General features: G+C 50.6%; 1 protein-coding gene across 2 annotated transcripts in view; it reads left to right on the forward strand.

The window, feature by feature from the left end:
• Positions 1–362: 362 nt before the first annotated feature.
• PPP5C (protein phosphatase 5 catalytic subunit) overlaps positions 363–16,542 on the forward strand; it is a 43,818-nt gene continuing 27,638 nt past the window's right edge. Inside the window, exons 1-2 of one of the 2 annotated variants that reach the window (XM_003817491.5) lie at positions 363–780; positions 7,423–7,664. In XM_003817491.5, coding sequence (XP_003817539.1) covers positions 660–780; positions 7,423–7,664 — 363 coding nt within the window. In that variant the 5' untranslated portion in view covers positions 363–659. The remainder of the gene's footprint in view (positions 781–7,422; positions 7,665–16,542) is intronic. The other variant, XM_063600423.1, reaches the window with a different exon arrangement.

A 16,542-nucleotide genomic window follows, 5' to 3' on the forward strand; every position in this document is an offset into this window, starting at 1 on the left:
AAGCTGAACACAGGAAGAAAGGAGATGGTGCAACACACTTCTAAGCCTTGCTCAGGACTTGAAATCCAGAGTGCCTTCAGTTAAAAACTCAAACACTGACCCTCAAGGTTGGACCCTTTTTGGCTTGAGAAACCACTCATTTTTCAGAGATGGGTAACTGAGGCCCTAGAGAGGAAGGGAAGATTTGTTCAAGGTCACACAGGTAGTCGACAATAGGGCTCGACGCCCGGGTCCGGCTCCGCGTAGGGCATGGCGCTGCCTTGCAAAACAGCCACACCCGCCAGCGACATTCACAACCCACCCCCCAACCCTAGAGGACAGCGGGGAAATCCCACTTTCAGAACCGAGAAACTTTTTACAGCCTTGGAACACGGTAACTTTGGGAGGAGAGGCCACACCACGTCTGTTTCCCCGCGCGCCCCTTCTCTCATTTCCTATTGGCTCTCTCTACCAGGGGTACCGTCTGGGGAACCTCTGGTCACCTTGTCCTCCGCGCGCTCTATGGCGAAAGGGACCTGCGCAGGCGCGTGAAGGGCGCCTTCAGGGCCCGCGCTTTACGACACTTGTGCGGCAGCGGCGGCGGCCACCCGGCGCTCCTTCGCGACGGTTCGGCCGGGTGCCGCTGGAGGCCGTTGCCAGGGTAGGGGTCGCTTTGCGGCATGGCGATGGCGGAGGGCGAGAGGACTGAGTGTGCTGAGCCCCCCCGGGACGAACCCCCGGCTGATGGAGCTCTGAAGCGGGCAGAGGAGCTCAAGACTCAGGCCAATGACTACTTCAAAGGTGCGCCCGCCTGGCAGGGAGGGTGGACAGTGGCCCAGGCTGAGGGGTGCCGGGCCCGCGCGGAACCATAGCAACGCGGAGCTGCAGCCTGGGCGCGGGGCAGACACTACCAAGTGACCGGGCGTGGGGAGGTCCAGGATGGCGCTGCCAAGGGGCGACATAGGGGGCTTCGGAGAGTGATACCTAGGAGTGGCGTGCGGAGCGGGTGCTACTCAGTGGAGAGACTGAGCAGGGCGCCACCAATTGTGGGGCGAGAGGGGGACTGGAATGAGGGCGCTACCAAACGTGAGGCCTGTAGAGGGCGCTACCAGGCAGTGACATGTGGTCGGGGAGTGATTGATGGCGCTACCAAATGGGGAGTCCTGGGGTGGGTGCCGCCAAGTAGGGGGTAGAGGAGGCACAGTCCCAATAGAGAAGGCAATCGTGGGGGTGGGGAATGGATCATTAGATGGGGGGAACAAGGAAGTAGGAGATTTGGGCTGACCCGAGGAAAAGGAATGTGATGGTGGGGGCCTTGGGAGTAGGGGTGGGGATCCTTAAGAATAGTATCACTTAGAATATTGAGAGTCAAGTGTGGGGCACCCATTCATTCATTAATTCAACAAATATTTATTGACTACCTGTTATGTGCCAAGGACTGTGCTTGACTTTGGGGATATAGCAGTGAATGAGACAGATGTGGCCCTGTCCTTAGCTTGTAATTTTGCAGGTGAACCAAACATGAAAAAAAAACAAAAAAAACCATGTAAATAAGTAAAATACTTAAATTGTGATGAGTGCTTTGAAAGCAAACCAGCAGTGTGATGAAGTAGAGAATAAGGGTTGGAGGCTACTTTAGATAGGGTAGTGGGGGAAGGCCTTACTGAGCAGGAGGCGTTTAAGCTGACACTCACAGAGGGAGAACTGGAGAGGAGTGTTTCAGGGAGGTAAAGCAGCCTGTGCAAAGGCCCTGGGATGGGGAATGAAAGGATACTGGCATGGCTGGGGCTTTGGCTACTTAGGGGGAGACCAATAACAAGATGAGATTAGGACAGAGACCAGATCATGCAGGGTCTCCCTGAGTCATTGCAAAGACCAGTTTGGAATTTTTTTTTTTTTTTTTTTTTTTGAGACGGGAGTTTTGCTCTTGTTGCCCAGGCTAGAGTGCAATGGCGCAATCTCGGCTCACTGCAACCTCCGCCTCCCTGGTTCAAGCGATTCTCCTGCCTCAGCCTCCCAAGTAGCTGGGATTATAGACGCACACCACCATGCCCAGCTAATTTTTGTACTTTTAGTAGAGATGGGGTTTCGCCATGTTGGCCAGGCTGGTGTTGAACCTCTGACCGCAGATGATCCGCCCATCTCGGCCTCTCAAAGTGCTGGGATTACAGGCATGAGCCACCACGCCTGGCCCTACAAGAAGACACATTGAGTAAGTAAATGGGCCAGTCTGGACTGGAGAAGAATTTGGGCGTGATCAAACTATGGTTGGGAATGGATGAGATCATCTAGTAAGAGGGTCTGGAGTGGGGACTTAGGACAGAACCCAAATGGAAGAGGGTGAGGCTAAGGAGGAGCACTTAGTGAGGTGGAAAGGAAGCCAGGAAAGGTGTCGGGAAGGCTGAGAGAAGAGAGCGCTTCTAGAACAAGGAGCTGGTGCCTTTAGTCCGATGCTGCCAAGGCAAACACTGGCCATTGGCTTTGGCTCCATGGATGCTGGTAGTGATGTTGACAGGAGCAGTTATTGGGGAGTGATGGGGGTGATGCAGCCAGGAGGTGCTGAAGAGTGAATGGGAGGGGAGGAAGTGGAGACAGCAAATGTTAAGTGTTAGGAGTATTGGTTCTGAAGGGGAGTGGAGAAATGGGGGAGGGTGGTAAGACGAGAACGTGCACAGGAGTTCGAGACCAACCTGGCCAACATGGTGAAACGTCATCTCTGCTAAAAAAATTAGTCGGGTGTGGTGGCACACACCTGTAGTCCCAGCTACTTGGGAGGCTGAGGCAGGAGAATCGCTTGATCCTTGGAGGCAGAGGCTGCAGTGAGCCAAGATCACACCACTGCATTCCAGCCTGGGCAACAGACTCCGTCTCAAGAAAAAAAAAAAGAGAGAACATGCAGTGTCAGGGAAAGATGGATTTTTTGTAAGGATGGAAGACAGTAGAGTCCAATAGAGATGGAGAATTGATTCTGCACGGGAGGGGGGAGACTTGCAGCAGCAAAACCCTGGAGAAGGTGGACGTGGGAAGGATCTGGAGCCCTGGAAGAGAGTTGGCCTCCAACGGGAGCAGAAGCAAAGTGTGGAGAAGTTTGATCCGGTGGGAGCCGTGAGAGGGAGGTAGGACCAGTGAGAGATGAGGCCAGAGGTAGAACCTTGGAAGTCAGATTGGGGAATATGGGTGTCATCCTGGGGGTGGTCGATGCCATGGGAAGTTTCAAGAGCGGGGTGCTGTGGTTCAGTTAGTGTTCAGAAAAGATCCCTGGCTGCCATGCAGAGACTGGACTCCAGGGTAAGACAGGAAGGAGTCTAGATTAGTGGACAGGTGAGGGGTGGTGATCGCCAGCCAGGCTGGAGGGACAGAAATCGATTCAAGAAGTGTTTCAGGGAGGAAGTGAGAGTGGCTGCCTGGAGGGAGGGTGGACGGTACTCCAGGCAGGGGAAAAAAAAACAAAAACAGGTGGCAAAGGCCCAAAGGTGAGCAGAGCCTGGCATGGAGGCCATAAGTGGGGCCACAGCATAGGAGGCTGGAGGAGGTTATGATGAGTTTGCAGGGAGCAGATTGCGCAGGGCTGTGGGAAGGAGCCAGGGCTTTCTGGGGTGGGGTGGCGGTTGGGGGTGGGGCTCTGGGGAGCCCTGGGAGGTTCTGAGTAGGGAAGGGACAGGGTCAGGTTTGTGTTTTAGGAACACCCCTCTGGAGGGGCAGGACAAGAGGCTGCGAGGCCAGGTGGAGGCTGAGCCAGGAACCTGGGCAGGAGAGGCCAGACCAGGGCTGGGTGGGGCTGGAGGGTGAGAAGGGAGTGGCTGAATCTGAGAGATGTTCAGGAGGCTGACTTGGCAGAATAAGTGAAGTGACTACCGGGCTTTGGGGGCTGAGGGATGGAGAGGAGTCCAGGATGAGGCTGTCTCAGCTGGGTGATGGGGTGGAAGGTGGAATTCCCTGGGATGGGAGCAGCCTGCATGGGGGTTGCTGCTGAGGCCGCATCAGAATTCTGGGCCACAGCAGCCATTGGGAGGAGCCCGTTGCCCCCCAGGACCTGGGATCCAGGCTCTCAGGAGTCCTGGGGCTGGGCAGGCAGCCAGAGGGGCCTGGCACTGAGCTGGCACGGAGGAGAACGGCCCTGCTGGCCCAGGCCCCTTGCTGTCTGTCAGGCAGTAGCAGGCACAGAGCCCCAGGCTCCAGGGCTGTGGGAATAACAATAAAAAAGAATAATGACAGCTCACCTTAATTGAGCCTTGTGGTGGCCAGGTACACTGTGGGGTTTAATCCTCCCCGGGGGCTGGGAGATGGCTAGGAGTGGCCCTGTTTGTTTTATAAAGGAAGCAAGGCTCGGAGAAGTGAAAAAACCACTCGCCCAAGGTCAGAGTGTGTGAGCAGCAGGGCCCGGATATCCCCTTCCTCGCCACGTGCTTGGCTCCCACGTTCAGGTTCCTCCCAAGCTGTACTGGCCCTGTTGAGGAGAAGAGGGGCCCCAGCAGGGAGAAGAGAGGTCCCAAGGCTCAGAGGACTGTCCCCTCAACTGTGGCTGGTTGCTCTGTAAGTTCAGGCCTATTCCAGAAATCCTGGGGGCAGAGCCTCGTCCCCCATCTCATGTCCGAGTCTAAGGGAAGTGTCTCAACTGTCTTCCCCTCTCTGTGGGCCTCAGTGCCCTGCTTCTGTAAAATGGGGGGTGGGGGCTTATGCTTAACCCCTAAGGAGGCTCCAGGTATAAGAGCTTGTGGGGAGGAAGCAGGCCATGGTTGAGAGCTCAGGCTGCCTGGGTTCAAACCCTGTGTCTTCCTCTACCTGCTTGATGACGCCTGGACAAATGACTTAACCTCTCTGGGCCTCTGTTTCCTTGCATCTAAAATGGGGAATGTCTTGAGGCTTAAATATGGTCCTGTTTGTAAAGCGCATAGAACAGGACCAGGATATGGCATGTGGGTCGACCCGTGCAGTACAGGCTCCTCCCATTTCCTCTTGTTCCCTTCACTTCCTCCCTTCATTTAGTCATTCACGCATTCACTTCTTTTGCCTGCTTCTTTTGCTGCAGCCAGTTTTCTTACACAAGTTCGTAAAACCCTCCTCCCATTTCCTCTTGTTCCCTTCACTTCCTGCCTTCATTTAGTCATTCACGCATTCACTTCTTTTGCCTGCTTCTTTTGCTGCAGCCAGTTTTCTTACACAAGTTCGTAAAACCCTCACGGCCACCCAGTGAGGCAGAGCTCAGAAAGAGGAGGCTATTTGCCTGCAGCCTCGAGTTAGAGATCTGCAGAGCCGGGTGGCAGGCCCTGAGACTCCAGGATCCCCTCCCTGTGCCACTGGTGTAACAGCTGCCCCATCAGGAGCACGGGCCAGGCGGCCTCTGGACCACAGCCAGGAGGCCTGAAGGAGTCCTCGAAGGCGCTGGCATTCCAGGGAGGGTCGGTCAGATCTGGGCTGCCCGGTTCTGCCCTTGCTTGTTTTTGGGAAGTCCCGGGCCCTGCCCTCCTGGGGCTTACAGCTCTGGAGGGACACACTCATTACTTAACAGTGACGATGAGAGTGGACAGGGCTCGCACAGGAGAGCCCAGGGGCTGGGGCAGCCCAGCCGGGGGCCTGACCCAGCCTGGGAGTAAAGGAGGGCTTCCCGGAGGAGGGGACATGTGAGCATTTGAAAGATTGCCAGGAGTTAGCGTGGCAAAGAGGATTGTTGTTAGATTGTTGCTGGCCACATCCCCAGGACCCAGCTTCTCCCTTCTGTAATGTCAGTCCTCATCTCTCTCTGCATCCCTCCTTCCTTTCCCTCTGGAGCCACTCATGGAGCCTGGGACTCTCTTCTTCCATCTCTTCACCCAACTGACTCCCATCCTCCAGGTCTCAGCCCCAGTGTCCCCTCCGAGCTGCCCCAACCCTAAACACTGGGCACCACTGTCTAGGGATGGATCTGTCTCCTCCACTGGATGGTAAGCCCTGGGAGGGCAGGGCTGTGTGTAGAAGGACTCTCGGAGTGCTGTTGAGAACATTAAAATGGGAGTGAGGGTGGGGACTCTGTTCAGGGCTGCTGGTAGAAGGACTCTAGGAAACCCTAGTCCACAGGGGGTTCCTCAGTAGCCCAGGGATACCCAGGTAGTAAGAGGCAGAGCTAGGGACTGGGCCCAGGCCACCTACTCCTGCCTCTGTGCTTACCCCTGTGCCACGCTCCTGCCCAGAGGTCACCATGGCATGGGGCATGAGAGTGGGAGCCTTTTGGTCTTGGCCTGGCTCAGAAGACCCACTTGTCGGCCAGGCGCGGTGGCTCATGCCTGTAATCCCAGAACTTTGGGAGGCCAAGGCAGGAGGATCACGAGGTCAGGAGATCGAGACCATCCTGGCTAACATGGTGAAACCCCGTCTCTACTAAAAATATAAAAACTTAGCCGGGTATAGTGGCGGGCGCCTATAGTCCCAGCTGCTCGGGGGGCTAAGGCCGGAGAATGGTGTGAACCTGGGAGGCAGAGCTTGTAGTGAGCGGAGATCGCGCCACTGCACTCCAGCCTGGGCGACAGAGCAAGACTCCATCTCAAAAAAAAAAAAAGAAGGCCCACTTGTCACCTGCTGTGTGACCTTGAGCACCGGCCTTTCTTCCCTGAGCTTCAGTCCCCACATTTGGAGACGGGGGTTAATGCAGTTTCCCTGGGCTTGTGAGAGTTCAGTGAAGGGGGACCTGTGTACTAAAGCCCTGCATGGCTCTGGTACATCACGGCCCCCAGTGGGGACAAGCCTCTAAGGCTGTTTAAGCCTTGGCTCTCCTGCCAGTCAAATGGGCACGAGGGAGGGATCAAGCCTGGCTCTGCAGGTGCAGACAGGGCATTTGACCTTGAGCAAGACCTCCATGGCTTGTCTGTAAAGTGAGCACCAGATGGTCCTTACTCCCGTGGAGACATGAGGATTCCACAGGTCACGAGGTAAATTGCAGGGTACAGCTGTAGCTCATCTCAAATAAAATCCGACCTCTCCTCCTTGGCCAGATGTCACATCCTGTCACTCCACACTTAGAACATCAGTGTCCAGACCTCACTGTGGCTGCCCGGGGCCCAGGGATCTGTCCCACCAGCCTCCCTGCCTCATCTGTCCTCCCCCTGCCCACTCCACCCAGCTGCCTCAGCTCTCACTGGCCCTCAGACAAGGCTCAGCCGCCTCTGGGCCTCTGCACCTGCTCTTCTTGCTATCGGAGTGCTCTTCCCTCAGTCTGCTGCTAGTGCCCAGCTTGGGGCTGGAGGGGTGGGCGGGCGGGTGTGTGGAGTCCTGGAGACTGTGGCCGAGAGGACAAGCCCTGAGCTAGGTTGATTGGGACAGGCAGGAGGGGCAGGCTGAAGAGATGTCTCTGGGCTCAGGGTAGCCCTCAGCTTCCCCATCTGTGAACAGGGAGACTGGGCATCACCCAGCCCAGGGCCTGTCCTCGCAGGGTTGGAGCACTGCCTCATGCCTCTTCTTCTGTCTCCGCAGCCAAGGACTACGAGAACGCCATCAAGTTCTACAGCCAGGCCATCGAGCTGAACCCCAGCAATGCCATCTACTATGGCAACCGCAGCCTGGCCTACCTGCGCACCGAGTGCTATGGCTACGCGCTGGGAGACGCCACGCGGGCCATCGAGCTGGACAAGAAGTACATCAAGGGTTATTACCGCCGGGCTGCCAGCAACATGGCACTGGGCAAGTTCCGGGCCGCGCTGCGAGACTACGAGACGGTGAGCTGGGGAGTGGGCCAGGCCTGGCACCTGAGCCAGGCAGATACTGAGGGCTGGGCTGGCGGGGACGGGTGTGAGGAGCCATTCACTCCTCTACTTACCACTCAGCCAGCCAGCAAGTGCCTGTGGGGCCTTGGGCCCAGGCCAGAGTGCCCAGGCCACAGCTCTGCTCAGCCATCTCACATTTTGTGACCCTGAGCCAGTTACCCCGCCTCGCTGCGCCTTCCTTTCCATATCCGTGAAATGAGGAGAACAAGAGGATCAGCCTCAAGGGTAGCGGTGAGGAAAAGTGAGCTTTTGCCTTTCACACAAGTAGACCAGTACTTGGCCCGGGGTCAGTGTCCTGTGATGGTTCACCTGATGGTTACTGTCATTGTTAGTGCTGGTGCTGGACAGGAGCCACACGGCCTCTCTTCTTCTGGTGGAGCTTGTCTTTCAGGGGCAGGCAGAAAACCCACCACTGAATAGGTTAGCAGAATAATTGCAGGTGAGGATCTGCACTTTGAAGAAAAGAGGAAGGGCAGTCGGGCAGAGTGGCTCACGACAGTAATCCCAGCACTTTGGGAGGCCAGGGTGAGAGGATTGCTTGAGCCCAGGAGTTTAAGACAAGCCTGGGCCACGTAGGGAGGAGACCTCATCTCTACAAAAAATACAAAAATTAGCCAAGCATGGTGGCACGCACCTTTAGTCCCAGCTACTCAGGAGGCTGAGGCAAGAGGATTACTTGAGCTCAGGAGCTCAAGGCCACAGTGAGCTATGCTCTCACCACTCCACTCCAGCCTGGGCGACACAGTGAGACCCTGTCTCAAAAAAAAAAAAAAAAAAAGAAACAAAACAAGAAGGGTGATACGCTGCCAGGGACAGCAGACAGTGATATGCTGATGAGGGAGGGGACCTAGGGCACAGTGAGAATTCGCTAGTGCCCTCACCCACCTAATGAAAATCCTGACGGTATGAGGCTCTGCAGAGCAAGCACACACCTTCACACCAGGTGTGCTCTGCATCTTCCTTGAGGGAGGCTGGCTGAATCATTACAGCACCCTGGGACGTGGGAACTGGGATTACTCCCCTTGCACAGATGAGGAAACAGTCCCTAAGGGGTGAAGTCACCTGCCCAGTGACCCCCACCTGGTTAGTGGCAGAGCTGGGATTTGAACCCAGGAGGCCTGGCCCTCAGGGCCTTATCTCTCCCACCTCAGAGTTCGCTCCCTGAGACGGGGCTGTGCGCTTGTCCTGCGCATGGGGATGGTGCAGCAGGGGGCTTGGTCAGTGTGTGTCGAGAGGATCGTTATCCTGCCCCCACACACAGACACACTTCACTCCCTCCTTCCCTTGCAACCATCACACTCGGAGCTGCTTCTGTCGTGTAGGGAGGGGCAACCAGGGAGCTGGGAGCCGCGAGTCTGCAGTTGGTCGGGGGTTGAGAAGCACGAGTCTGCAGTCGGTGGAGCCAGCTCAGACACTGTCCTGGCTGTTGGCCGCTGGCCTGGGGTGGAGGGTGGACTTCAGGCCAGGTGAAGGCTTGAGCTAAGCATGAGTCCAGGGGACACATGTTAGGATGGGGGCAGAGATGTGGCGGGGGGTTAGGGCGACACCTAGAAGGGTGGGGGCAGGGGCAGCAGAGCAGAGGCCTTCCCAGCTTGGGTTCCCAAGCCATTCTTGGCCAAGCCCCTCCCTCATTGTCTCTTCCTGTCCTAATCTAGAAAATGGTGACAAGAGGAGTGGCCGCCTCCGGATGGCTGTGGCTGTGATGACATGGTTGAGTAAAGGTCACGAGCTGCAGGGCTCAGTAATGAGTAACCAAGGACAGTCGGTGTTGGGTTGGGGCAGGGCTCCAGGTGGGAAGGGGGCCTGGGGAGACAGTGGGGCAGAAGAGAGGAGCCCCAAGGACAGGTTTAGGGCAGGGTCTTCATCTCGTGTGGGGCTGCAGGAGCATCTTTCCCCAGGGTAAGGAGCAGGGGCTGCAGGCAGGGTCTTCGTCAAGTGTGGGGCTGTAAGAGTGTCTTTCCCCAGGGTAAGGAGCAGGCTTTTCAAGGCTCTGGCCCAGTCTAGAGCCCAACCCCGCATACTCCCTGAGGCTGGGCTGGTTGGCTTCAGCCATCTTGTGGGTGTGCCACGTCTGAGCTGTGTCCCAGGCCTGGCGGATGGCAGGGAGGGTTGAGGGGGTGGGTAATTCAGAGTCTTTTACAGAATACCCAGCACCTAAATTGTCATGGCCCATTTCCCCATGGGGGCTCTCCCAGCAGCATTGGGGACCCCCACATGAACATGAGGGCTTACCTGTCATCAGGCCATCCATATGCCTGCAGGCCTTCAGCCTTGCTCCTTTCTGTGCAGTTCTTCAGGCTCCATGTGCCCTGGGACAGTTCATCTTCCCAAGACTCTACCTCCTGCTTGCTGGATGCTAGAGTTTCCTCCTAGACCAGAAGCTCGCCAGGGAAGCAGAGCAAAGACGTGACCTTGGCCTTGGGCGGGGGAGCTCCCCTTAGCCTCGGTTTCCTCAGCTGTCTGCTCACTCTGGGCCCAGCACTGCTGGGAGCCCTTTGTGCACCTGAATTCAGCCTGAATTCAGACTGAGGCCTAGAGAGGAGATGTCCCTCCTCCAAGGTCACCCAGCAGGGAAGTGGCAGAGCTGAGACTTGAACCCCTAGTCCATGCTTGTAACTGTTTCTGGGCCACAATCAGTTGAATAGCTTCAGCACTTTTGTCTTCATCAAACAGAAAAGAAAAAACGGTTCATTGTTTGGAGGAAGTGTGTATAAATATTGTTTTGTGGAAATGACTTTTCATTTACACAAGTACAGATGAGTGATGGGTGTGATATAAAAATCCCTATTTTACATGTGGGCTGCAGGCAGAGAGTCTGCGGTCACCAGTGCAGGGGCTAGATGGGGCAGGCTCTGGGCCCAGGACGCCTAGGTTCACAGCCAGCTCAGATTGGGTAGCAGCTGCATGGCTCCTAGTGCATTTTTTCTCAGACTTAGTGTCCTCATCTGTTAAAGGAGGTGAGAATATAGGAATAACAACCAAAGTGTTTTTTCTTTGTTTTTGTTTTTTGTTTTTTTGTTTGAGAGAGAGTCTTGCTCTGTCACCCAGGCTGGAGTGCAGTGGCACAAATCTTGGCTCACTGCAACCTCTGCCTCTTGGGTTCAAGCGATCCTCCCACCTCAGTCTCCCAAGTAGCTGGGGCTACAGGCGTGTGCCATCAAGCCCGGGTAATTTGTGTAATTTTTGTGGAGATGGGGTTTCACCATGTTGCCCAGGCTGGTCTCAAACTCCTAGGCTTAAGGAATTTGCCCACCTTAGCCTCCCAAAGGGCTGGGATTACAAGCATGAGCCATGGCACCCGGCCCCAAAGTGTTTTTTCTATTCTCTCAGTCAACAGTTACACAGAAAGTTTCTGTGACCACTGGTCACGAAAGGGAGTGGAGGTCTCTCCCTACCAGCAGCCAAGCAGTCGATCCTGCAGTGGACACCAGCTGGGTGTTCTCTAATTGAATTAATTCTGACACTATCTGTCCAGAGATAGCATTAGATTCCACAGGTTGAGGACTTAGTCCCCGCTTGTCCCTTATTTCTGATGCTGATCACAAGACCTAGGTTATTTTGCCGGTGATTCTGACTGACTGGCTATTAATTGGGGTTCCTGTGACCCACTCCTTGGGTTCAATTAATTTGCTAGAGAACTCCCTCATGGAATTCAGAGAAACACATTTACCAGTTTATTATAAAGGCTGCTACAAAGGATACAGATGAGATGCGCAGAGCAACGTGTGGGATGGAGTGCAGAGCTTCCGTGCCCTCTCCTGGAGCACCACTCTTCAGGAACCTCCATGTGTTCAGCTATTCAGAAGCTCCCTGGACCCAGTCCTTTTGGGTTTTTATGGAAGCTTCATTATGTAGACATGATTAATTATACCATTGGCCATTGGTGATCAACTTAACCTTCAGCCCTTCTCCCCTCCCGGAGGTTGGAGGGTGGGGCTGAAACATTCCAACCTTACAGGCCCACTTTGGTCATTCCAGTGACCAGCCCCCATCCTGAAACTACATAGGGGTGGCTAGCCATTAGTCAACGCATGAGCATGCAAAAAGACACATCACTTTGGAGATTCCAAAGATTTTAGGAGTTGTGTGCCAGAAAACAGTACATGATGAATATCAAACCTGTATTTCACAGTACTGCTGGCCACCCGTGGTCTTCAAACACAGTTCCCTCATATCCAAAGAATATACAACTCAAAAGGTACTACTGGCCAGTTTGTTACTAGAACTCCATTAGGTCATTAATAATTAGTTCATCATATTATATGATTATGTCTCCCAGGGTGAGGCCAGTCAGGTTTGCAGGTTTCTATTCAGTCTTGCCAATTTCCAAAAGCAGGCGTGATCTCAGCAAATATATGGCTTCCCCCTTTCAGGCATTAGGTATAATTGAGATAAGAGACAATGTCACCCTTGTTCTGAGCCTCTTTCAAAGTGTTAATGTAATACTGGAGATTTCTTAATTCATAACTCATTTATTCATTCGTTTACCCCCGTAAATGTTCCTCCGTTTCTTCATTTATACCTGTTGTCCTAAAGGAAGAAACTGAGGCAAAATTAATATAAGTAGAGATTTTATTTGGGCCAAGGTTGAGGACCAGCCTGGGAGCCTCAAGTTATCTCGGGAAGTGCTCCAGAGAACAGATAAGCTCAAGCGTTTAAAGACAAAAGGATAAATCGGGGAGGAGTGATTACAAAGGGTGTCTTTCAGGAATTCTCATTGGTTTAAAAAATAACATTGATCAGTAATTGGCTCTGCGTTATTAAATTACAGGGTGTAAGTGATGGCATCCGTGTATGGCATTGTGAGGTTGATGTGTAGCTGTCTCTGGACTCTTACTCTTGAGTCCACAGGGTCAGTGGCTTCGGGGGATGAGTTTTTCTCAAGGTGGGGAGTGGGACATGACTGCTCCCTCATTCCAGTTCCTCTCTAGGCTCAATCATTTAAAGGGGGTTTGCATTACTCAAGGAAAAGTTTCTTTTCTTTCTCATTTTTCCCTTTTGGTCAAAATCTTTCTTTTTAAAAGCATTGATCAGAGTCTGAGTGTCAGGGTGTCCCTCGTCACTAGGAAGGCTCACTTTAGGACAGGCCTGTTCTATGTTGGGGAGGGGGAAGGAGATGGCTCAGTGAGGAATTTTCAGTGTGTCCAAAAGCTGAAGTAGGATGGCCTCACAGAGTGGCAAAAAGAAGACCTGAATCAAGTCACTGATTTATACAGCTGCGTCTCCATGTCCAGTCATCTCTAGTCTTCAGAATACCATGATTTTCATTTTCTCGGAAGTAAAACAAGGAGATTAGTAATTTAAATAGTAGAAATATAATGCACATAAGGATTATAATGAAAACAAGAATGTATACGCCAGAATGAAAAAAAGAGCCTTTTCCAATTAGGGAGCCAACTAAAAACATGAGGAAAATGAAACCCAGCTTCTGCTTTGGGGACTTACTGTAGCCAAGATAGAATTCAAGATTCAGTACAAACTGTAGGCAAGTAATAAAAACCCAAAAACAGTGGTCAGGGCTAGAATCTAAACACAGATGTGCAACTGAAGCATCATTTTTCCTCTCCAGTCCCCCAGTTTTACCAAAGACACTAATAATAGCAAGACCAATTTATTCTCAAAATAAGTTTTAGTGTTATACTTTATTTGCATAAAGTACAGCAAGATTAGTGACTGACCATATAGACTCCTTTTAATTTGGCTTTCCCGGAAAATGAGGAATTTCGGATTAGACTTTTTTTTTTTTTTTTTTTTTGAGGCGGAGTTTTCCTCTTGTTGCCCAGGCAGGAGTGCAATGGCGCAAACTCGGCTCACTGCAACTTCTGCCTCCTGGGTTCAAGTGATTCTCCTGCTTCAGCCTCCTGAGTAGCTGGGATTACAGGCACCTGCCACACACCTGGCTAATTTTTGTATTTTTACTAGAGACGGGGTTTCACCACGTTGGCCAGGCTGGTCTTGAACTCCTGACCTCAGGTGATCCACCTGCCTCGGCCTCACAGAGTGCTGGGATTACAGGCCTGAGCCACTGCACCCGGCCTGTAAGATACTTTTTGAGAAGAATTAAAGTAAAACAATAATTGCCTGTGTATGACAGAGGACTTAGAACAGCCATGGTTAAAGACTCAATTGACCAGGAAATTTGGCTATTTCTGCAGCATACAATTTAATATAATAATCATAATTAATAACTGATAACATATATGAGGACATAGTTTCTTTTTTAGAAATCTGTACAATTTTGGAACATATATTAATGAGACCCATACAAATATAACAAAAAAGATCAGCACCATTTCCTACGTGACAATACTTCCCATATGGTTTTTAACATCCCAGATAAGCCTAATATGTCTCTCTTGGTCTTCCGGGGTCCCTGACATCCAGAAGTTAGTTCGAGGTCAAAAAGACTTAATTTTAGAATTTGAAATTAGATTTTTCTTTTTTTTTTTTTTTCTTTTTTGGAGACAAAGTCTCACTGTGTTGCCCAGGCTGGAGTGCATTGGCACAATCTTGGCTCACTGCAACCACGGCCTCCTGGGCTCAGTTGATTCTTGTGCCTCAGCCTCCCAAGTAGCTGGGATTACAGGCATGTGCCACCACACCCTGCTAATTTTTTTGTATTTTTTGTAGAGACAGGGTTTTGCTATGTTGGCCAAGGTGGTCTTGAACTAGCCTGAAGTGATCCGCTTCAGCCTCCCAAAGTGCCAGGATTACACATGTTAGCCACCACGCCCAGCCCTGAAATTTGGTTTTGTAAACCTTACAAATGCATCAAAGGTTTGAAACACTTAATCAAAATAGGATCACACATCACTGTGAAATAATATAGTCATTCATTTAGCCAAAGTGTTAATTAGAAGATTTCAAAAAGCAAAAACCTTTACTCTTTGGTAGAGAGGAGACTCAGTTTCCCAAATAATCAAAAGACCTAATAAAGACAGCATAAGAGCAACAGAATCTTTCTCTCCCTCTCCCCTTTTTTGTTTTTTCTGTGTTGTTTGTTTGTTTGTTTTTTGGGATTTTTGTTTTGTTTTGTGTTTTGCAATTTACCCAAAAGATAAGTGAAAAAAAATTTTTTTTTTTTTTTTTTTTTTTGAGATGGAGTCTCACTCTGTCGCCCAGGCTGGAGTGCAGTGGTGCAATCTCGGCTCACTGCAAGCTCCGCCTCCCGGATTCACCCCATTCTCCTGCCTCAGCCTCCCGAATAGCTGCGACTACAGGTGCCTGCTACCACGCCCAGCGTATTTTTTGTATTTTTATGAGAGACGGGGTTTCACTGTGTTAGCCAGGATGGTCTCAATCTCCTGACCTCGTGATCTGCCCGCCTCGGCCTCCCAAAGTGCTGGGATTACAGGTGTGAGCCACTGCGCCCAGCCGAAAAATCTTTTATTATCTTTTACTAATACTACACCAGCCGGGCATGGTGGCTCACGCCTGTAATCCCAGCACTTTGGGAGACTGAGGCAGGCGGATCATGAGATCAAGAGATCGAGACCATCCTGACCAACAGGGTGAAACCCTGTCTCTACTAAAAATTAAAAAAAAAAAAAAAAAAAAATTAGCCAGGCTTGGTGGCATGTGCCTGTAGTCCCAGCTACTCGGGAGGCTGAGACAGGAAAATCACTTGAATCCGGGAGGTGGAGGCTGCAGTGAGGCAAGATCGTGCCATTGCACTCTAGCCTGGCGACAGAGCCAGACTCCGTCTCAAAAAAAAAAAAAAATACTATACCAAAATCTTGTTCAAAAGAGAAAAACAAATTCTTCCTTTGCATCAATGTATTATTTATGGTAAAGCTAATTTTAATAAAACCTTATAAACAAAACTATCCAATCTCAATCAGCTTTGACCATACAAAATAAGATTTCCGTGAATCTTTTATAACTTATAAATTTTTCCATTCTTTTTTCTCCCTACTTTCCATATCTATTCAGTTTATCTCATTTTTTCTTTCTTTTATTCCTTCAATTTAATACAACCTTTACCTCTAAACTAAGTAAAATTGCTTTTCCTTTAACAAAACCACATCCTCTGTCTTGTGTATAACCTTCCTTACCAAAACCACATCTTAGACGTTCTGTATACAGAATTGTTTCTCTTGGTTATCACATATTAGAATTTTAACTCTTAGTAACCGTAATTCATAGCAAAAACCTAAGAGGTAAGCAATTTTTAACTGTTAGTCATGTAGCAGTAATTTATGATGCCATCTTTATAATTTTTAGAAATATAGGGTTTCTAATGGAACAATTTTTCAATGGAACAGGACATTTTTCCTAACAGATCTCAGTATCTTTTGTTTCTCTAAAATAAGAAGTCAAAAGCCATATTTAGTAGTTACTGTCTTAGCATCATCTCTTATTTGGAAATGATCTAGATAGTCAATGAATATTTGTCATTAATTTAGCTTAGTAAAACCCTAAGGGCATAATTACCAAAAGATTTGAGAAACCTTTTTAAGTAGGCATATTATAAAACATAATTATTATTAAAAGTTCATTTATAAAGTTGATTCTGTTTATATGTATTTAATTTATTCATTTTTAGTGATTGTTGGGAAAATTTCGTGAAACAGACAAATCCAACCATCATCTCAAGTTAAATTTTCTATTAACCATTTTTTATTATTGTACGTTAGGCAAGTATCATAGAAGTAAGAACCTTAAAGTTAGATACATACATATTTTGCTGGTAACTCAGAAAACATAGTTTTTATTATTTATTTATTCATTTTTTATTTTATTTTTTTTTTGAGATGGGGTCTCACTCTGTCGCCCAGGCTGGAGTGCAGTGGCGCGATCTCTGCTCACTGCAAGCTCCACCGCCCAGGTT

This window comes from Pan paniscus, chromosome 20 (genome assembly GCF_029289425.2).
Source record: "Pan paniscus chromosome 20, NHGRI_mPanPan1-v2.0_pri, whole genome shotgun sequence".
Lineage (NCBI taxonomy): Eukaryota > Metazoa > Chordata > Mammalia > Primates > Hominidae > Pan > Pan paniscus.